Source organism: Strix uralensis, chromosome 10, assembly GCF_047716275.1.
Source record: "Strix uralensis isolate ZFMK-TIS-50842 chromosome 10, bStrUra1, whole genome shotgun sequence".
Lineage (NCBI taxonomy): Eukaryota > Metazoa > Chordata > Aves > Strigiformes > Strigidae > Strix > Strix uralensis.
The window spans coordinates 17,541,579-17,562,523 of NC_133981.1; the positions used below are offsets into that span (position 1 = coordinate 17,541,579).

Consider the following 20,945-nt stretch of genomic DNA (forward strand, 5'->3'; position numbering starts at 1 on the left):
GCTGAACTAGAGCCGAGCTCCTCCCAGGGCTCCAGCCTCCTGCCTGTTATCCCCAGGGTGGGCAGGCAACCAGCTCACCTTGCTGGGGTCGATGCCCTCGACGAGTCTCTCCAGTGAAGGCATCCAGCTAGGGGCCAGGTGGCAGTTCTGGAAGAAGACCCAGTTGCCCTGCTCCATGGCACTGTGCAGCATGGCTTCAGCACGGGGGCCCTGAGAAGGCAGACGAGAAGAGCTCAGAGACCCCGGTCCATCGCGGGTTGTGCCCTGCTGAGCTGGACAGGGAGACAGCTGCCAGGTGGAAGGACCACTTTCCAGAGCTACAGCCTGGCTTTGTCCCCATGGCTCAGCTGGATCTTTGCTGTCTGACAACACAGCAAAGGCCCTTTTACAGCATTTGCAAGCCTGTGTGGGAGGGTGGAGGGAATGGAAGAACTGGGAATGGATTTGGGAAGTTAGAGGGCACTATAGGGGGAACTGCTGCAGCCCCCCCACCGAACTGACTCCTCCAGCTAGCAGAAGGTTGGTGAGTTATGGTCCTGGGGCAGGAGGGTGTTTTCACTGTGCTGCAAGGGTGTTTGACCTACTTGGAGCTAGGTGAGGTCGCTGGGAGTGCTGGCAGGACTGCTGCCCCAGGTGGGCACAGGCAGCTTACCTGGCCTTGGCCCAGAGAAATGGCAGAGAGCTTCTGGGAGAACTTCATTTCTTCAGCAAATGTGTAGAGGTCGGCAGCAGGGTCGGTGCCCGGGGACAGCACGAACACCAGGGGGGTGGTAGCAGTGGACTCTTTGAAGACAACGGAGAGGTCAGTGGCCTGCAACACAGAAAGTTGGTCAGAGTGGAGGGGCCACAGTGGCACCATGTGCAGCAGCTCCTCACCCTGCCTGACCTCCAGCTCCTCTCCAAGGCGCTGGTATGCTCTTGGGTGCCGAGGCCAGAAACATGTTCAATAAGGGCCTAGTACAGCTCTCCTCCGGCAGCACTAGGATCAGGGCAGTAACCACTATCCCATTTGTCATTCCAACTCTTCTCTCGTATGCCTGCACTGCCTGCCCCCTCCCACTGTGGTTTAACTGGTGCACATTAGACGTGTTTCCCCAGCTGTGGGAGCACTGTGGCTGCAGAGAGGCAGGAGCATCCTCACTGTAATTGGAAATGCTGATGGCCCATTGACAGCTAGCTTGAGGCCTCCTGCTCCACTTCTGGCCCCACCAGCGCTTCCTTTTGGCTGGTTACCTGTGGCTCAATGAAGCGCCGATCCAGGTTCAGTGCCACAAAGTCCTGCATGGCATTGGTGATCTTATCTCCCCGCAGACACCGAAGAACCAGCAGCTTCTGGAAGGCATCAAGCTCAGCTTCCCACTTCCCGGGCAGGGGCTGTCTGCAAAGCAATGAGATGCATTCTGGGGCAATGTGCCAGATCCTGCAGCTCCCCCAGAAGCACGCAAGTTGCCTGCAGGCAGCCACCGGGGTTTCAGAAGGGAGAAGAACCTTCCAGTCACTTGGCTGAGGGTGTTGTCTGTAGCTTTGAAACCATCAGCAGGCAAGCCAGAGCTGCCTCCACTGGGGAAGCACCAAATACTGCTGGGCTAAGGCATTGTGTGGCTCTGTGTTGCGCAAGCAACAGGCACAAGCAAGGGCCACCCTTGTGGAGACAAGGCAATGCCTCGTCCTCCCCCTTGCGTGGCACTGCACTGGGAGAAGAGCCAGCGCTGTGGCTGTATTGGCTCCTCTGGCTCTCCCAGGGACCCCATTACCTGCAGAACACCTGCTGACAAAGCAGGGGGCACTTGCCTGTGAGGCTTGGAGCTGTCAAAAATGGCCCTGAACGCTTCAAGGTTGGCCACAAAATCATTGGCGAAGTCGGAGAAGTTCTTCAGGCTGCTCAAGGCCAGGATGTCCCCCCACGCTCTCTCGTACAGCCAGGCTGGAGCTGGGTTCTCCCTCATCTCTTTTATGGTCCCTCCTGACAGCAGGTACTGCCACTCATCCTGGGAACACAACAGGATGTGGTCATGGATTATAGCCTACCTGCCTGGGCCTGAGGCATGTGGGTTTGTGCCATATACAACTAAAATCCTGTATATATCCTGTATAATCCAGTTCTGCATATAGACACAGGGGAAGGTTTGAGATCCGAGTGAAGACAGAAGCCCTGGGTTTGCCCATCAGCCTGCCAAGCCTGCCCCCAGCCCCAGGGAACAAGGCTCCTATTCCACAGCTATTCTAGGGGGCTGAACAGGCTGGGCTTGAGTTGCCCTGATGGGATCCCATCAAAGGACCAAGGTGACTTCCTCACCATATCAATCCGCCCATCGTTCATCAGAATCCGGATGCAAACCAGGAAGGCGAACATGAGCTTGTGCTTCGAAAAGAGGCTACGGCACACATTGCTGTAGAGACTGAAGGTGATGTAGTTGTTGATGTTCACAATCCGGTCCTTCAGGGTGTCTGGAAAAAACCCAACAACCAGCCAAGGATGGTGGGTGCTACAGGTGATGTGGAGGGTGCTCTCCACGTCAGCTGTTGGTTCCTGGTCACAGGGGACACCCGCACCCTGCCTAGGAAGAACAGATGCTGCTCTCAAATATAGACTTGGCAGAGAAACCCCTGTGAAAGCACAAGGCTGTGAGACACAGCACACAGAAGAAAACACTGCCCCAGCATGGGGAGGGAGCCCACACTGCACCACGGCAGCCTACATGGGCCCAGCCACCACCATCCTGGTCATCACGTACTGCTGGTGGGGAAAGCTGCCCCCAGCCTGGCAGCAGCAGCCAGGAGCTGTGCGTGGAGGCGGCTCTGTGACAAGCAGAGTCACGCCGTTACCAGGATGGCGTGTACCTCGCCTGTGCCCTGCACTAACGTCCCTCCTGCCTGCTCAGACACGGCAGCAGAGAAGTAGCAGGGAAGAGAACGGAGGGCAGGCTGCGATCACATCTTCCCTTGCTGTGTGGACACAACTAGGGGCAGGTCTGGACCGTGCTGAGAGCCAACGCAAGCAGCCACGTTTGCCTTGACTCTGCAGGTGTCCTACCTTCTGCTGCCGCTAGACCAGGCATGTGGGGTGAGGAAGAGGATAGGAGGGGCTGCTCTGGGTAGGCACCTGCTCTCTCGGAGTTACTGATCCCCATTAGGAAGATGTTGAGGAACCACTCAAGTGAGTACTGGTACATGGGGTCCACATTGGACAGGTCTGAGACACAGAAGTAGAGGATCTGCGAGCGGACAGCCACAGGCACATACTGCAGGCGGGTGATGTTGATGTCTTTCTCTGTCTGCTCTGCCACCATTACCTTGGCCTGGAGGACAGAAGAGACGTCATGGTTAGTGGAGTGCTGGCAGGGAATGCACAGCTGCACGGGGAGAGCACCTCCACCTCTGACCTGGATCTCTCCTGCCTTGAGCTTGGACGCCTCCAGCACTTTGATGAGCTCCAAGTCATCTACAGGGTTTCCTTCAGAAGTGCTGAGCCGATACAGGATCTGGTCTTCTATTTCCTTCAGCTCCTGATGCATCTTGGCATTGCTAACAATTAGCTGGTTTCTAGCTTCTTCTAAGTCAGGCCGCTCTGCAGCCACCACTTCTCCCAGCAGTTGGTCTTCCAAGCCACTACAACAAAAGCCACAGAGGTGAGGGTAGGGGCAACAGGCCCAAAGGTTTGAGGACTGCGAGGAATGAGGCTGAGCAGCATGGGCAGCTAATGGGGTAAGCAGGTACCTGGGTGAGAGGGTGAAGTTGATGAGAGTGAGCTTCGTGGAGACCTCGGGGCTGTAATGAGGGTTGGGCAGGTTGGTGGTGATGTACATCTTGAAACTCTCATGGTAGGGGATCACTGTATCCCCCAGCTTCAGCACGGTGTTGCCTTGCTGTCTGTAGGTCTGTACCAGAGAGGGACAAATACAGGAAGACTGGGATGGCTACCTCTTGTGAGGGAAGGCATCCTGCTGTGCCCTGGGCTCTGCAGTGAGGAGACAGTCTGAAGGCTCTCTGGACAGAAGAGCTCAAAGCTGCCTGGCAGACCTGAAGGCCTGAACCAGAATAGAGCAGCTGTATTCCATGGCCCTGCCTCCCAGGCAAAGACTCCTGCTGGCAGGAGATCAGGGTGTGCAGGAGGCTGCCAACATCTTGGAGCCTTTGCCAAGAAAGGCAAGCACAGAACAGGCAGCATCCACGTGAGTGCTGCTGCCCAGAGAGACCTACAAGCCCACCACATCCCACTGCACCCTGGCCAGATTTCCCCTTACAGCCCCGCCGGGTACCCGCTGCCCCTCCCTGCCAAGGTGAGACACAGGACCTGTTTCAGCAGGACAGGCTCGAGGGCCGGATCCAGCTCCTCGCCGACGTTCTCCAGCAGGAAGGGCTTCCCAAAAGTGATGGCCTTTTCCAGACTGCAGAGGAAGTCCCGGTCATTCATCTTGGCTACCTCCAGATCGTTCACCTTCTCCTGAAAGGCAGCAGGGAGGGCATGGTCCCTGCAGTGCCCTGTCTACCTTCACATCCAGCTCTGGTGCATGGTACACCTCTCACTGGGCTGATTTAGCTCTCCAGCATAGCAGAAACAATATCTTTTCTTGCTCAGTTAGTTTTTGGCTATTTTGGCAAGTTTAGTCCATGTCACTAGGCACTAGAGACAGCTCAATGAGATAGCAGGAAAGGTGGGAAACAGGGAGAACCTCCTTCAAAGAGCTGTATTCCTGCAGAGCCCTACACTGGTATCTCAGAGCTCATTTGCCTGCAAAGTGAGAGCAGGTGGGTGGGAAAAGCCCTCAGGGAGCAAAACAGGAGCAGCTGCCTGAGCCTCCTCGTGACCCTTCAAAAGGGCAGTGGGTGGCCCTCTGGAGGAAGAGGAGAGGTGGCTGTTTGTGTTTCCAGCATTCTAGCACCAGGGACTGTGCTTGCTAGCCAGGTAATGCTGCCCTGATCCCTTCAGCCCTAGGGACCCTAAGGGCTGTTATGGGAGATGCTGGTGTTGCTGTGTGTTTTAAGGTGTGGTGAAGGATGTCAGGCCCTCAGAATACTAGTAGAAAGCCAGACTGGGAATTTGATGCCTCACTTGCTTACAGCAGGGGCCTTCCTGCCCTGTGCTGATCTCCCCAAGCAGGGAGATGCACCTGGGATGACTATGGATGCAAGGCCTGCCTAGTACTGGGAGGGCTGGGACAGTGTGAGGTCTTGCAGCTCTGGAGCCCAAAGCCTGAGGCTGCTCTGGGCTGCTCCTAACAGAAAGCTGCTTCCTCTATCCTGGCAGACCTGGCTTTCCTCCCCACCACTCTTACCAGATTCTTGATCCACTTGTTTGCTTGTCCTTGGGGATCTATGTAGTGAGTCCAGCGCTGGGAGAATTGTGTTATTACCCCATTCTCAACAGACAGGGTGTCGTTGGGTAAACCAGCAATCTAATGGGGAAGGAAAAGCTGTTGGGAACACCTGGTTGCACAATGCAGCTGACCAGAGAGAAGCCCTTGCTGCCTCTCCGTGGTCCTAGTGTGGTGGAGGGGGGTGGTGGTGAGGGTACTTTTAATAGAGCAGCTGAGCCCAGAGCTGCAGCTCTGCCTGAAGCAGCTGAGCCACAGGACAGAGCTGCGCTGGCAGAGTTAGGCTTGGGCAGGGTATGGCTAGGGCTTTGCTCTAAGCCTGTGGTTTGTAAAGAGGAAGCCTTATGGGTTAAGGCTGATGCCCTCAGAGACGCTGCTTGCTGCTGCCCTGGGTGCTGCCAGGTCCTCTCCTGCACATTGAGCAGCAATTCCAGCTCTGCACTGTGGAGGCACTTGGTGGTTATTGAGCTGTTTGGTCTGGGGTCTGTCCTTTGGTACAGGTGACCCTCGTGAGTGGTGAGCTGAGTGTTTTAGCCCTTGCCTGAGGCTTTCAGTCTGAAGTGTTGGGTTTTGCTGAAACTTGCCTGCCAGGAGCGGATTTCCATGGGGTCTCCAAGGGTGCTGATCAGGTTTGGCTCCTTGGTGTGAGGAATGTTGTTTTCTGACAGCTGCCTCAGCCACTCCTTGCACAGTGCTACACGGTAGTGTCCCTGCAATGAGAAGCGCCATCATAACCTTTCTTTTAGTTGCAGCTAGTCTGCTGTGAGCATCTAAACCCTTCTGTTTCCCTTCAGAAGGGTCTCTGTGCAGCCTCTGGCATAAACAGAGAGAGATCCAGGAGGGATTTTGCACCCTTTTGCCCTACCCCTTTCTCCCAGTGGATCTGGCCAGCAACAGCAAGAGGCCAGGAGAGCAGAGCAGGTAACCGAACCCCTCGCAGGGAGCATTGCACACTTACTGTAAAAGGGCCCAGGTATGCCACAAAGCCAGCTGCAACCAGCACATCCCCAGTGATGTTGTGGATCTTGTAATCCAGGTTCTCTGCAGTGTCCTGCCAGTGGACCTTCTCATCAGCCAGGCTGCGTATGAGCTGTGGGATAAGTTGCACACGAGAGCTGCTGCATGGCCTAACCTTGTGTCCTGGACCTGCTGCTCTCTGGGTAATGCTGCAGGTGACTCTGGTGTCCAGAGGTTGCAGGGTGGCCCCTGCCATATCCTGAATTCTGTCCCTAGCTTTGAGCATGTAATCCTGGGATTACTGGGCTGCTCTCAGCTGTCCTGGACACCAGTTGCTGGATGAAGAAGCTGCACATGGGAGGATGGCAGCTTTTCACACCAGTGCCTGGCTAGCTTGGCTTCCCCAGTCCTGTTGTGCTGCTGAGATTTGGCTAGGCAGCTTCAACCTAGGATTGTCATGAGCTGCAGGCATGTGGATGTTTTCACCACTGTGCTCCTTGTCCTGAAATCAAGTTGTCTCATGAAAGCAGGCAGAACCCACCTCTGTCTCTTACCGTATCAGCACGGCCCAGTCTCTGCTGACATTGCTCACACTTCATCTCCAGCTCCTCCTTTTTAGCTATGCAGACCTTGTACTTGGCTTGCAGCATGGCAATGCCACCTTCAACCTCCTTCAGGCGTTCTTTAGCTTCCTCAAGAACCTGCTGAGTGGCATGCAGGTCCTCTTCTGCCTCCTGCCAGGCTTGCTGGGGAGATGCACAAGGAAACAGTGGGTGTGTTGGGCATGTGGCCAGGCTCTTCCCCAAAAATCCAGAGATCTTGGAGCAAGAGTTGGTTTTCCATAAAAGCAGTAGCTGATACTGAGACCCTTCCCTGTATGACAAAGGTTGACCTGACTAACTCCAGGGGGATGTTCTGCAAACCCAGGAATAAAAGCAGGAGTGAGGAGGGCATTTCTGCATAGCTCCAAGAAGCCAAGGGCCTGTGCCAGCTTACGTAAGCTTAGGATGTGGCCTACTGGTGACCAGAAGGAAAGGTTCCTCTGCTTGCCCCAAAATAATAATAAAGAGATAACTAAGTTTGGAGAGGATTAAGGCTAAAACACTAGTGAGATATTGGAATGCTTCTGTAAGTATAGTTTCTGCTAAGCCAGGAACTCAGCACTAAGTGCTTCTGTCCCAACATATTCTAGGCTGATTTCTTTTACTTTATTATGTTAATGGGTTTTGAGGCTTTGGATCTGCTAAGGCTTGTTCGGAATATTATGCCCTGATCTGCAGAACATGGTGACTCTCAGCATCAGTAGAAGGGGGCTGCTAGCACTGTTTCCCTAACAGCCAGAGCAACTGGGTCATGCTGCCTCTTACCCGCTTGGGCTCCACAACCTTGGCCACAAAGTGGTACTTGTGCATGGCATGGACCCACTGGCAGATGGAGGTGCAAGCTTTGGAGACCTTGGCGATGGCAGCTGGCTGAAACTCCTCACTGTCAATGTAGGGCTGGATGGCCTTGATCACAGTGTCTGCAATATTGTCCTGCAAGGAATGGTGGGAGAGAAAGGAGGTAGGTGAGGAGGGACTCAAAAGGCTTCCCCCAGTGGCTGCGGCCTGCCCCCGGGGCCTGGCAGGGTAGTTAAGGTATTGCACTGGAATGAGAGGAATGAGGCTGCTGTGTGTTGAGGCCTGGGAGGCACAGCTGTGGGACTGGGTAAATCCCTTCCCATACCACTTCCATCCAGCTCCTCCACATGGAAAGAGCAGAGGGACAGGAGGTGAAGACCTCTGCGTCTGGGTCCTGTTGCCCCAGACAATGAAGTGCAGCCAGCTGACACAAGGACTTCCAGGCTAAATACATCCTCATCCTCTGTGGTGTTGAAGGATGTTGCCCACAAGGAGCTTTAAGCTTCATTGCTGCGAGAAGGATCTCTGTGAGGCAATACCTGATGCCTGGTTACAGCTTCCCTCTGCCACCACTTACCTTATCATACTTAAACAGGCTGTCCAGGAACTTCCCTGGGTCCTGGAGAAGGACCCTGCCTGGCTCCCAGTAGTCATCCACCTTGGTGTCTAGCTTTTCTCCAGCCACCCTTTTGGGCTTGATTCCTTTCATAATGCAGAGAGCTTCAATCACCATCTTCACACCGAGGGGAGGCCGCTGCATTGCTCGTACCTTCAAAACCCAAATGGAGACAGTGGGTTGGCCTGGTTCTCAGTGAGATGGGGTGCTCATCCCTCAGCTGACCCAAGGGAGACTGGGACCAGAGGCAGGATACTTAGAGGATGCAATGCACAGGCAGGAACAACAGGTATTTGAAGGGAAAGCTAGTTATCAGAAAGGGCATGGAGTGAACTATAGGTAGGCTGAAAAAGCCGGCCCTCATGCTCTCTCTGATAGGTTTATCTTACAGGCTGAGGTGTCTTAGCAGAGGAGCTAGATCTGTATGGCCCTGGGGAGGAGGCTGTATGGAAATGGGGCACAGGCAGGCTTTCCCCCTTGCTCTGTGGGCTCTCATTTGTCTTGTAAGCCACCATAGCAATGTTGTACCCCATGAGCTGGTCTGCAGCACTTGTGGAGGGATTGCTTGAGTCTCTTTTCAAGCAGGCAGTTAAGAGTGTTGCAGCAGCACCCTTGAGATGGTTGTAGGTATTAGGAGCCTTAAGGATGATTCCTACTTTTTCCCTTCTAGTGCTGACCATCCTTGCCATGTTCAGCCAGAGATGCTTCCAGGCCTTCCCACTGGACACAGTCGACAGAGGGGCAGAGTTTGTGGCGACACTGAGTCTGGTCTATCCCCATGCAGACACCCTCTGTGCGAAGGACTTTGACTGGCTCTATGACTGCCCTCAGACAAAGCAGTTCCTTGAGTGGTTCTGCAGCACGGTGGGTGAGGAAAACGTGCTGAGCCCAGCTGAGGTGGAGGCCTATGATGCCCTGCTGGCTTCAGGCAAGCCCATCCTGGAAGGCGATGTCCTTGAGCAGGCATTGCAGATGTGCTGCCATGTCCCGCAGCTCCCAAGCATGATACCCAATGATGAGGGTCCCTCTCTGGAGGCCCTGCAGCAGGAGCTTCAGGAGCTGAAGGACTATCGTGACGTTCAGCTCTGGCGGCACAACAAACTGCAGGTTTGGGCAGCCAACCTGCAGCAGGAGTTGAAGTATTTAGAGGAGGGTGAGAAAGTGGTGAAGCAGGACTTGAGGAAGGCTCAGATGGACCTGGAAGTGGATATCTTACAAACCAGAGCTGTCCTGAGCCAGATCAGCAAGGCTGCGAAGCACCTGGCAGAGTGGTACGGGGACATGGGGAAAGGCCGGCCACCAGCACTGCTGTGTGAGATGGATCTTGGCCCTTACATGGAGCTAGAACAACAGGCCACTGATGTGTTTGAAAGGTTCGCCCAGCAGGTCCTACCAGGGAGTGTCCAGGCTCCAGATGCTCAGGGGGCAAGTGCACAGGGAGAGAGAAGCCTGAAGGAAAGGCTGGAGGCTGGGACACAGATAGACTCAGACTGGGAAATACCAGAAGGAAGAAGAGGAGCTCCTTATCAAGAGTGTGCAAAGACACCATGGGGGGTGGCACCAGCAAGTCGGGGAGTACTGGTCCAAGGCTCAAGGGCAGAGCTGCTAGTGGAGGGGAGGAATGGGAAAAAGGTGTTGAGCATGGAGGATGAGGAGAGGGATGGCAGCCAGGAAGCCACAGAGAGAAAGGACACCAAGAAAACAAAGATGCCAAAAAGCCTTGGGACTGATGGCGATGAGCTACTGGATGACCAAGACGGTTTCTGGAAGGAGCTGAGCAGAATAGAGAAAGCACATATCTGTGCCCAGAGGGAGGTTATAGTCATGTCAGCAAAAGTGGAAGGCCACTGTGCTGCGCTGGAGTGGGCCCAGAGGACTCTGGAAGCTCTCAAGGAGAACCAGGTAGGACCAGTGCTCCCCTTTCTCCACCACTGTTTGTGGCAGGGTCTGCCTGTGCTGCAGGCAGTCCCTCCTGTTGAATGCTGGAGCACAGCTGACATGTCAGGAGCAGGTGGCAGAGCCAGGCAGCACTAGAGGTGACCAGGCTGTTTTGTCTTTCCCCTGTACAGCATGTAGTCAAGGCAGAGCTCCAGAGTCAGGCTGCCATGCGTCAGAAGCAGCTTCATACCCTGCGCTGTGACATCATGCAGACCCTGGCCCACCAGCTGCCACCCCTGCTGAAGGTAGAGGCCCGCCTCTTTCGTCTGCCCATCCTGCGGAGGGAGCTTAGCCTGAAAGCTGACCATCTGCGGTATGTTGCTGGGAGGCAGGAGGAGGCGGCTGCGTGGCTGGCGAGCCAGCACAGTCGCCTGGATCTGCTGGAGCTCCAGCTGAAATGCGAGATAAAGGAGATGGACCAGAAAGCAGCTTGGCTGGGGGAGATGGAAACTGCCATGAGGGAAGCCCAGACCAGGCTGCAGGAGCAGAAGAACTACTTCAAAGATGCCAGCTCCTGCAAGAAGTGTTGTCCACGCACATGGATAGACCCCAAAGACCTCTCTGCTGTACGGTAAGGGCCTGGGTGTGTGTGTATGGATGAGGAACAAACTGGATGTGGAGGAGGTGCTATGGGAATGGGAGAGGCATGGAGCAGACCCAAGCTACCAGGCAGCCTAGCAGTGCTCTTCTGCCAGTGCAGAGCCACCCTGACTCCACAGCGGTGTGAAATTCCCTGGAAGATGGCATCTGCTTCTTCCTGCCTGGCTAGGGTTGATGCAGCAAAGCATGGGCTTGGACAAGGGAATGATTATGGAGAACAGAGGTTTTCCTAGGATGTGAAGGTGGATAGTGTAGAGACAAGTCTTCAGCCTTGGGGAAGGAGAGCTGGGCCAGAAGGAAGCACAAGCTGCTCGGAGCAAGAACTTTCTCTGGTTGGGTGTCCTGCACTGACAGTGACTTCTCAGTCTTCCCTGCACAGCTCTGGAGTAGCTGGTGCTGGTGTCTGCCAGCAAGGAGTCCCTGACAGGCTACTGAGCCAGTCTGGTCCTTCACGGAGCTCTTCCAGGACATGGGCTGCTCACCAGGAGTGGCTGTCCTCTCATTGTTGCCCCACTGCTGCTTGCTTTCCAGTCCCACAGTGCACAATGTCCCCTGAGCCCTGTTCTTCAGTGCTGGCACACTGCTCACACCTCTGGCTAGCTGTCCCCTCTTGCAGGCTCTGGGACATGTTGATGGGGCAAGATCAGAAGAAGCAGCTCTTACGCAGCTATAAGACCATGGTAGCCCGGTGCTCCCAGTTGGTTCAGGACCAGAGGGTGCTGGAAGCACAGCTGGCAGCTCCTGTACCCCAGCTCCCTGCCCTGGAGGCCTCCACAGAGATGCTCTACCGGCTGCTGTACGACAGCTCCAACAAGCTGCAGCTCTCCTCCCCGGTAAGCAAGCACTCCTGCTTCACCTGGCCTTGCTGGGTGGCACAGGGCTGTGAGTCAGAGCCCTCTGTGCCACCCTCCCTGTGTGCAGGCAAAAGAACTTACTGTCTCAGCCCATGGAGGGAGAGGATCCTTGCCTTGTCCCAGAAGCTATCCAGTGAGGCAGGGGCTGGCTGAGGGACAAAGATGATTCTCATTGTCTCACATGTGCTGTTAAGCATAGAGATTGGGGTGCTTCAGCCAAGGTGGCCCAGTAAGCTACCTCTGTTCCTTGGACTGGATGTGGTTGGAGGCCAGAGCCACGTAGGTAGCTTGTTTCTGGTGGGCTGAACTGTTCCATAGGTGGGAGTAAATCCCACTCTTTCTGCATGTTCACGTGTGTTTGGGTTCTGCCCCCCAGGAGATCACAGAGATGATGCAGCAACTGATCACCATGCAGGACAACCTCTACCAAATGCTGACAGACCTCCTGAGTGACTTGAAGGCCAAGCGCAGATCTCTGGAGAACCCTATCCTGCAGACAGAGCGCAACCTTTATGTGTATTTTTACTGCAATGAGGATCGGCTGAGAGAGGTGGTGGAGCACCTGGAGAAGCAGGTGTCAGCTTTCTCTCCCCCACTGAGGGAGCTGCCCTATGCAGAGGAGTAGGCCAAAGGGATGCTTGCTCCCTGCCATGGAAATGGTGTCCTCTCTTGGTTGGGTTGGGTCATTAATCCTGCACTGGGAGAGAACTCCGATGGTCCTGGCTCTAGTGACAGGCTACTTGGGTCATAGCCCAGCAGCTGGGCTTAAAAGAAACAAGGAGCTTATTCCTTAAATGAAGAGTTTCCTGAAGCTGGTGGGTGGGTTAGGTGATGTGTAAGAAATTGATGCATCTTGTGAGTTGGCACTGGAAGCCTTGTATAGACAGGAAACTTTTCATGCCAACTCTACAAGAGGATGGGTGCTGGGGGCAAGTGGACTTGAAACTGGATCTTTCCCCACCTTCTGGGGAAAGGAGTTTTGTATGTTGGGAATAAAAAGGTCTGTTATTCACAATTACAGAGCAATAAGCATGTCCCTCCCCTCCGCACTGTGATGAAATCTTGTACTTGCTGAGTCTGCTCTCTTGGCTCTGGGCTGTGACACTTGCCAGGCTCAGAATCACTCTCCTTTCTCTGACTACCCTATTTCAAGCCAGTATTTCTTGAAGTCAGCTCACCAGCCATTGCCTCTTCCTCTTTTCTGCCTGTGGTGGATCCCATTTCAAAAGAGTCTGCTGGTTCAGACAGTGTGCTGCTAGGTCTGTCCCTGTGCTGTGCAGGCAATACGCAGAGTTGCATTGTGGTACTGCCTGCCACCTACCCCCATGGACAGGCACCATGAGGTGAGCCCTCTTCAACACCCTCTCTGGTACAAGTTGGAAACAACATGTAGGAACACCCAGGAGCCAGTTGCTGCCTCTCTGCCCTGCAAAACTCTGCTTCTGAAGGAGTGAAGCTGACAAGCTGCATGGGCAGCTGCCCAGACTGTGAGCCCAAGGGGATGGATGGAGATGCTGGGGATACTGCAAGCCTATAGAAGGGGAATTGCTGCAAAGTGAGGGCTTTCCAGGATCAGACCCAGCTCTGCCACCCTCCCCCTCAACCCAGTTACCTCTGTAACATCACTTTTGTTGAGGTTCCTCAGGCTGGCAAGAGCAGCGTCCAGGGCTGGGAGGGCTTCAGACAAGTCCTTCTGAGCATCATCTGCAATGGCTTGGGCTGTCTGAGCTTTCACTTTGGCCTTCACCTCCTCAGCTTGCACAGCACTTCTTGTCTCTTCAGCCACAGCTGTGTCCACCTGCAACACCAGAGACAGCCTCTGAAGCACACTGGAGCCAAAGCACCCCTTTGGCTTGGCTCAGCACTGCTAGGTAAGGATCACAGCTGTCCTGGAAGGTCATGTGTGTTCTTCCAGCAGAGACATGCTGGGGTCCTACTGCTGGAGGGGATCCCCTTCCCCCATCATACTGGCAGGAGGTTTTTGTCAGTCTGTAGAGATCATCCACAAGCTCCAACTCTGGCTGTGCTTGGAATGGTGTTAGTCCTGCAGGAATTAGCTGCTCTACACATTTTTCCTATTGGCACTGGGAGAGGATGCATAGGGATACAAATGTGTAGGGAGGTGGATATGCTGAGGGTTTTGTTTCTAAAACTGTCACTTCTGCCTACCCCCAGGGTTAAAACACTACCAGGAGGTGTAAAGGCAATGTGGAATATAGCCAAATCTTTATCTACTGTGTGGGAACATGGGCAATTGCAGACTTTTCCTCCTTAGCATGCAGTGTCTCTGTTCCCTCTGTCTCAGTCTGGCCATCCCACAGTAGGAGACAGGCAGGGAGGAACACAAGGAGGAGTGAAGGCAGTGACAGCCAACACAGGACAGTTCTCTTCTGCAGTGGCATGAGTGACTGTGTGTGATGATCCCTGAGGTTTGGGCTGGCAGGGGCAGGCTGCAGCTGGACCAGCTCCCTGAGGATGGGATGTGGGGGAATGATCCCTTTCAGCAATAACAGTCTGGGCTTTGAGCTGCTCAGGCCACCTGAAGATTGGGTGAGTAGTGTGGCTAGTCTGTGCTTGCAAGGATCTAAACTAGTGAGGAAACTGAGCTGGTAGCTTGGCTGACAGACCCCTGGGTTGTGGTTTCAGACAGGGGCATGTGAGCCATCCCTTCTGCTAGCAACTGGCTGGTAGGGTGTGACTGGTCCCCACCAACACCAGAGCAGGGACCCCAGCAGAAGGCTGTTCTTGCTGACAGTGCTGTTCTGCATAAATACCTGTTGGGCTAATATTGAGTTCTTTTTATTGTCAGATCAAGCAGGATTTCGTAGAATGCCCCCAAGGCCTCCCCCAGCCCTGTGTCCAGTCTGAGCAGTCAAGACTCGGAAAGCGCAGGGCTGTCCAGCCGCGGTACCTGCAGTTGCTCCATGGTTGCCAGCGTGTCCTTGGCTGCTTGTGCCAGGAGAGGGCGGGCGGACTCCAGCTCCTCCTGCATCCTTGCTACATCCTCTGCTGTTTGCAGGAGCTGCGGGAGCAGAGTAGAGTGAGATCACAGGCAGCAGCCACGGAAAGCCCCAGGAAAGGGCTGTGCTGCCCTGGTGCGTGCTTCCTGCCCAGTGTCAGGCTGTGCAAAGCCGGCTGTGCCCTGGTCCCTGCTTAAGCAACAATCTGGCGTTGTGGTGTGCTTATAAACAGTAGTGCCTAGCGGTGCCTGCATGTGATGGACTTTACTTCAAAAGCTCATGGCAATCAGTCAGCAGAACAATGGTGCTGTTATAGGGCTTTCAGTTAAAAGGTTAATAAGGAACATCCTGAGAGATGACTAGCTACAGAGGGGTCTGTAGTCCCCAAAGACTGAGGACCATCATTCTTTTAGAGCTGTTACAGACTCAGACCTTCAGAAAGACTGGACCTGGCATAAGGCATTGTTCTCATTTGCTTTAGCATGAGTTTTCTCCTGTTATGCAGGAGATGTGGAGGGCATCTCACTGCATTTCCGTGGCTATAAATACACTGCTCAGAGCAGGTAAGGGGGGCCCAAATCTCTCCTGGGTGTGAGGGACGAACCTTGTCCAGGCCACTTTTCATCCTGTTCTTGGCTGTCTTCAGTTCTTGTTTCTTCTTTCCAATCAGGGAACTGAAGATGCTGAGGAACTCGAGGTAGCTCTTGGGAGTGACATAATTGTGTCTGGCCAGTTCTGCTAGGTATACTTGGCACTTCTTTGCCACGCTCTGATGGATCTCTACACATACTTGAATCTACAAGGAGGAAGGAAAGAAACAATCTTATTCAGTACTGAACATGTCACAGGCAAGTCTATGTGATGCCCACAGAGAGCATGAGGGGTTTACAAAGAGCCTAAGTCTATGGTCGCAGCAGAGCTTATATATGTGTGTGGGCTTCAGTGCCATAGAGAGGGTGACAAATGGACATGTCCATTTCAAGGCATACAAAAGCTAACCAGTTCTGTATTTGAATGACCCTGCCATGAAACATTTCTGCTACAGGGTATGACCTTTCTGCAGGTGTGTCCTGCATCCATTGTCTGTGTGTATCTAGAGACATGGCACTTTGAGCATACAGGAGCTGTGTTGTGTGTTGAGTGTGGCACCTACCATCCCATTGAGCTCTTCAGTACCAGCACCAAGATGTGGGATCTCGTGCAAGAAGGAGGAGGCAACACACTGCAGGGCTTCAGCAGGCCATTCATTAAACCAGTTGATGGTACAGCAGTTCACAAGAGAGGGGAACTGTCTCAAGCGTGCGCGGAAGACTTCTCCAATAGGGCTGAGGGAAAGACGTGCAGAAGAGATGTTACAACTAGCTATAAATACAAGGATAAAATAGCTTTCCTACTTCCCAAGAACCATCCTGAACTCTTACAGAGTAAGAAGGAAGGGAATATACCCAAGGAAGAAGGAGAGAGGGAAATAGGGAATGAAAGCTCAGCCAGTGAGCTGCATGTCCTAAGGTACATGTCACAGCTCACTCCTTGGAAGTCCTGGGTATATTCTGGAAGTATTAAGATGGTAGCGGGGTGATATTTTATGGGTCCTTCCCTAGGGAAAACACTTAAGGGGTAAGAAATGTGATCTGAAGTCTATTTTGTATCACCAGACCAAAATCATGGCCCCCAGTTCTTCCACTTGCACTGGGAGTGCCCCGTACCTTCTGGCAGCAAGCTCATGCACTAGATTTATGAGCAAACATGGTGCAACTGAGCCTCAAATTCAAGCAAGATAATTTTGTAACAAACAGCTCAATGGTGTGTGAAGGAGGAGGAAGCTTGTATTTAATCTGGATCACATACAACCATATTCTTAAGCTTTTCAAGCTTCATTTTGAAACCAGCAAAGTGTAAAAAAAAAAAAGTATCCAGTCTTATGGGAAAGTGGTATGCAAATCTTACTCCTCCTCCAAAGTCAGGGGCTTGGAAACAAAGGTCCCATGACAAAGTGATGCAAGGTAAAGGACAAGGAGGGAATAATTAACATTGACAGCATGGAGTCCTACCCCTGAACTGTACCTCATGCACAGGACCATGTGGATATTGCTGCGAACTCGTCTCGTGTATGCAGCCATCAAATTGGCCTTGGTGGGCTGCTGCCCTAGATCTCGAACAACAGGCTTCATAGCTGTCATGATCTGTTCTTGATCATCAGGGTTGTAAATGTTGGGAATGTCACCTGAGTTGAGCAGGTTGTTGATATCCTCAAGGAAGGATTCATTTTTAATCTAATAGATGATGGGAGGGGGGGGAAAAAAAGTAGTTTCCTAAGTCATGACAGTCATGTTTTCCACGCCATGGAGATCACTTCTGTATAAATATAGCCCTCAGCCTCTGTTACAAGAAATCATTTCTGTGATCACCTGGCTCCAGTAAAGCATACTCTGACCCTGCATACTCTGATCCTTGTCCAGCATTTGCAATTGAAGAGCCATGTTCAGCCGTTTCAGGGGTTGCAGGGTATGTCTGAGAACAAACCTCTTTCTGCCCATTCACTGTCTCCTTACAGACAAATGGAGCTCAGGGCCTTGCTCCCTGCCTCACAGTGACTCTGCAACCAGACCCCAGGTTGCCCTGGGTCTTCATTCCTCCAGCACAGAAAACTTCACTATTAGAATAAAGCTCACCGATGTGGGAGACAGAGTAATTGTAGGGATGTGTCACAGCCTGTAGGATGATCTCCCTCCAGAGCTACACTCACCTCTCCACCTTTGCTAAATCATAAAAACACAGCATCCATCTACTTGACTAAATGCACCCTCCCATGCCCCTCTTCTCCCACATATGCTTCTCACTGCAGGGAAAAGGATGCAAGAACAAGCAGCATTTAACAGATGCTCATCTCACTGCTTAGGGCACTGCCAGAAGGGACTTGGTTCCTATGATAATGAAGGCAGTAAAAAAGCCTATGGGGAACATAACTGTGAATTCCAGAAGTTGGCTTAGTCATTAGCAAGTTACAGTTTACAGTAACAAGCCAACATTATCCTGTGGAACCAGCAGGCATAAGGCCCTAAATCTACTGCTATCTTTGAAAAGAAAGAGAATGATGTTACTTAGGACATCATTAGTCATTAGTGGTCAGTGTAGTGCTTAACTTCAGGCAGCTGGGTCTAAAACCTTTGATTCCACCAAACCCTTGGATGCAGCTAAAAGATCATTCCTTGAGCAACAGAAGAATCAGCCGACTCACACACAGCTCTGCAGTCCCTCTAGCAACAAATACACCACCTTAAGTTTCCCTGGGGCTTTTTTACAAGATGGTGAAAGTGGGCTACTTAAGACGTACAACTTGTGCCTGCTTTGTATCAAGCTCCTCAATCCTCTTTAGGGGGCTTTATTGAGCTTAGCGATGTGTTTCCAACTCCTTTTGAGATGGAGTCCAGCATGCTAATATTCCTGTACCTGTGTGTCTACAAACAGGAATGTCTTCGGTAGACTCTGAAGGCCTGCATTCATCATGATCTTCCTCACGTCATCATGCCATTCGGTCATGCCATAATTTTTGGACAGTTCAATCTGGAAACACTCATAATCTGCCCTGAAAGAAAGAGAAGCTTGTGGCGTTACACTGAATTAAAATCTCCTCTTTTGTCAGTCCTGAGTATGTGTTGTGGACTCAGGCAGAGAGGACTCAAGCAAGCTGTTTTCCTGCAATGAGTCCTGAGCACACACCTGTCCTTGTGCATGTTCAGCCACCAACCCAAGAGCATGTTTCACTCATAGCAGAGATACCTGAGCTAGCTAGAAACCAGAAGTACAACTCCATGAGCTAACAGAGTCATACTGCTTCTTGGGCCTAGTGCCTCAGAGTGCAGAGGGAGCAACTCAACTGGATTTTTTTGTGATGCTGCCCTCAGAGGCTGGCGCACCTGGGAACCATGACTGCATTTCTCTAGGATCACACCCTTTATTCAGAGCTGGAAGAATTTTCTTCCTCGGCCTAGTTCCCTGGCTCTTCAAGTTTCCCCCTTGAGACCCCTTGACTCTCAAGACTCACCAGTCCTACTTGCCAGGCTGCCAGTGTTACCTGATCACTCATCAGGAGTAGCTCTTGTCTTTGCCTTTCTGCTGCCCAGCTCCCAGGAAGAAGCCCCTGTGTCTCCCCCTGTCTTGCTGAGTGCTGCACAGGCCAGTGAGCTGACATGGTCCGTGCTGGTTTTGTTCATTCGCTGCATGCCTGCAGCACTAACCCAAGCTACTAGCAGGCAAAAAAGTCCAATTTTTCTAGCATAGTTGTGCATATTAACTGAGCCCTAGCTCTTGAGTGTTAAATCTGAAGAGTCAGCAACCAGGAAAATGTGTAACCGGTAGAAGGAAGAGGAGGAAAAGAGATTCTCTGGAGGCAGCCCCTATGGAGTTGCTCCACATTATGTGGAGCATAGGATTACTTACATGTGAGATGCCAGTCTGGTGAGAGACTGTCTCCCACTTCCCCCAACACCCAGGAGAAGAGCATTCCCCGGAGTCTGCCGCAGTATCCGGCTGATTCGGCAGATGTGCTGTATTGCATCCATGAAAAGCACAAGCTTCAGCTCTGGAGTGTTAATTTGATTGTACTCATCCAGGTAATCCTCAATCACAACCTTCAGCTGTGGGCAGAAACAGTCAATTGTGGCTATCAGATAAAAGCAATTATGAGAGGGTGGGTTGTTGTCTGTGAGCACAGCCAGGCCTCTGGGAGGGCAGAGCCTGGTGCTCAGCAGGGTCTGGGAGCAGCTGCCTCTCTCAGTTGCTCCCTAGGAGCTGATGACTCTCTTTTTGCTTTGTGCTCCTATAGGAACTGCCATTGGTCTGGGCTGAATTTAGCTAGTGGTGGTGGTAGCAGCTGCCGAATGGTGACCTTAAACTCAGGCAAGTGATTAAGGTCTGCTGTTCCCAGCAGTGCCGTTTGCCTGGAGAAACAGCAAGGCACAGTTCAAAATAAAACAGCTTATGGCTGCCTGACCCAACCCATTCCAGGGCCTCCCTCTGGGAGAGCTTCCTCACTCTATAGCGGACCACTGCCTGCTGCTGCGTCCTGTGGTTAGGACCCTGGCTGGAAAGGGGCTTCAAGAAAACACCACTGGCTGTACATGGGTGGATAAGTGTGCTCCTCTCCTGGTCCAGCTATTGCACAGAATAGCTGCAGGAGCAGTCTCTTCTGGCCTTTCCAGGGCTTTCTTCAACAGCACCCGCAGGCCAGAGCAGCAGATGAAGCATGAAGATGTCTGGGATTTGGTCCTACCCCCTCAGCAATCTCACTGTGAATCTGGGCAAGCAACATCAGCTGGAATTCATACAGTGCTGAGATCCCTGCCTAGATGCCAAAGTCCTGTGCGCATCAGTGGACTGTGCAGCAGCTTGGTAAGTCTGGCTGTCTCAGCTGTGCTCACCTCGGTGGGGGACAGGCCTACCTACTTTGAAAAGAGATTGGAAAGCTCAGATAATTACCAGTCCTTGTCACACAGCTATCACAAGAGGAGAGACGACAGGATAATCATCTGTTTCTGATAATGAGTGCAAAACGCACTGCTCATTGCCTTTGCTTAATTATCGCTACCAAAGTACTCACAGTATCTTCTCCAACAGGGAATCTGGCAGTAACATTAATTACTTGTAAAGGTCAATTGTGAAGTCTTTAATGGCAAAAGTAGTATTATTTGGGGGTAATGTGCCATTTCTTTCCAGTAAATTTCACTTTTCAGTCCCAAGTGCAGCTCATTTGGGAGATTTGGCATAGCAGGCTGCCCCCAGGATGGCAATGCAGAGACAGCTTGTTCCACCTCAACTTCCCATCGCACCAAATGCAGCCACTACCCATATCTGGAGTAGGATTTCACAGGAGAGCCCTGGGTGGGTTTGTGATTCCAGATATCTTCAATTCAAGCAGCCCCATAGTTACTATTACTTGTTTTCTTTTGTTTGCAGAAGACTTGGAAGATGTGAACATAGTTCACATCATCATGACTCCCAGGGTCCTTACCTTTTCCTGGCTGTTGATTGCTTTGTACAGTTTGATGTTGACACCTGGCTCCATGAAGTCCCCGAACAGAACTGGCTGGGAGGGGATGACCTCCTCAAAAGTGGTGCCTAACTCCTCCATCATACTCTTCATCAGGTTGTCAAACCAGGTCTGGTCCTCCTTGCTGATCAGGCGATCACAGAAGACCCGGCAGCTCTCGTGATACCACAGTCTCAGCAGCTGCAGTTTGTTCTGGTAGGAAAATCCCAGCAAAACACCCCCGTGAGAGAAGCAGAGAAGTATTAAGAGCCTCACT

General features: G+C 52.5%; 2 protein-coding genes across 2 annotated transcripts in view; one reads left to right on the forward strand and one right to left on the reverse strand.

Moving 5' to 3' along the window:
• Positions 1-20,945, reverse strand: part of DNAH1 (dynein axonemal heavy chain 1) — a 71,357-nt gene that overhangs the window by 4,685 nt on the left and 45,727 nt on the right. The window contains exons 47-69 of the mRNA XM_074878839.1: positions 20,651-20,881; positions 19,081-19,277; positions 18,091-18,226; positions 16,705-16,913; positions 15,794-15,965; positions 15,245-15,436; positions 14,592-14,702; positions 13,293-13,478; positions 8,250-8,441; positions 7,640-7,807; positions 6,827-7,018; positions 6,274-6,405; positions 5,900-6,025; positions 5,277-5,396; positions 4,295-4,444; positions 3,718-3,878; positions 3,384-3,609; positions 3,104-3,299; positions 2,297-2,448; positions 1,788-1,988; positions 1,234-1,374; positions 653-811; positions 79-210 (exon numbers count right to left, since the gene is read on the reverse strand). Of these exons, the coding sequence (XP_074734940.1) occupies positions 79-210; positions 653-811; positions 1,234-1,374; positions 1,788-1,988; positions 2,297-2,448; positions 3,104-3,299; positions 3,384-3,609; positions 3,718-3,878; positions 4,295-4,444; positions 5,277-5,396; positions 5,900-6,025; positions 6,274-6,405; positions 6,827-7,018; positions 7,640-7,807; positions 8,250-8,441; positions 13,293-13,478; positions 14,592-14,702; positions 15,245-15,436; positions 15,794-15,965; positions 16,705-16,913; positions 18,091-18,226; positions 19,081-19,277; positions 20,651-20,881 (3,882 nt within the window). The remainder of the gene's footprint in view (positions 1-78; positions 211-652; positions 812-1,233; positions 1,375-1,787; positions 1,989-2,296; positions 2,449-3,103; positions 3,300-3,383; positions 3,610-3,717; positions 3,879-4,294; positions 4,445-5,276; positions 5,397-5,899; positions 6,026-6,273; positions 6,406-6,826; positions 7,019-7,639; positions 7,808-8,249; positions 8,442-13,292; positions 13,479-14,591; positions 14,703-15,244; positions 15,437-15,793; positions 15,966-16,704; positions 16,914-18,090; positions 18,227-19,080; positions 19,278-20,650; positions 20,882-20,945) is intronic.
• On the forward strand, positions 8,934-12,305 carry LOC141947605 (HAUS augmin-like complex subunit 3). Its single transcript, XM_074878840.1, has 4 exons — positions 8,934-10,190; positions 10,358-10,797; positions 11,443-11,659; positions 12,057-12,305. The coding sequence occupies exons 1-4, from the start codon at positions 8,934-8,936 to the stop codon at positions 12,303-12,305; spliced, it is 2,163 nt and encodes a 720-aa protein (XP_074734941.1).

Bases quoted from the DNA above. Each gene is read 5' to 3' on its own strand.
- LOC141947605 (XM_074878840.1), top strand. From the start codon at position 8,934: ATGATTCCTACTTTTTCCCTTCTAGTGCTGACCATCCTTGCCATGTTC. The intron at 10,798-11,442 runs GTAAGGGCCTGG...CCCCTCTTGCAG, and splicing joins AAAGACCTCTCTGCTGTACG to GCTCTGGGACATGTTGATGG. The intron at 11,660-12,056 runs GTAAGCAAGCAC...TCTGCCCCCCAG, and splicing joins AGCTGCAGCTCTCCTCCCCG to GAGATCACAGAGATGATGCA.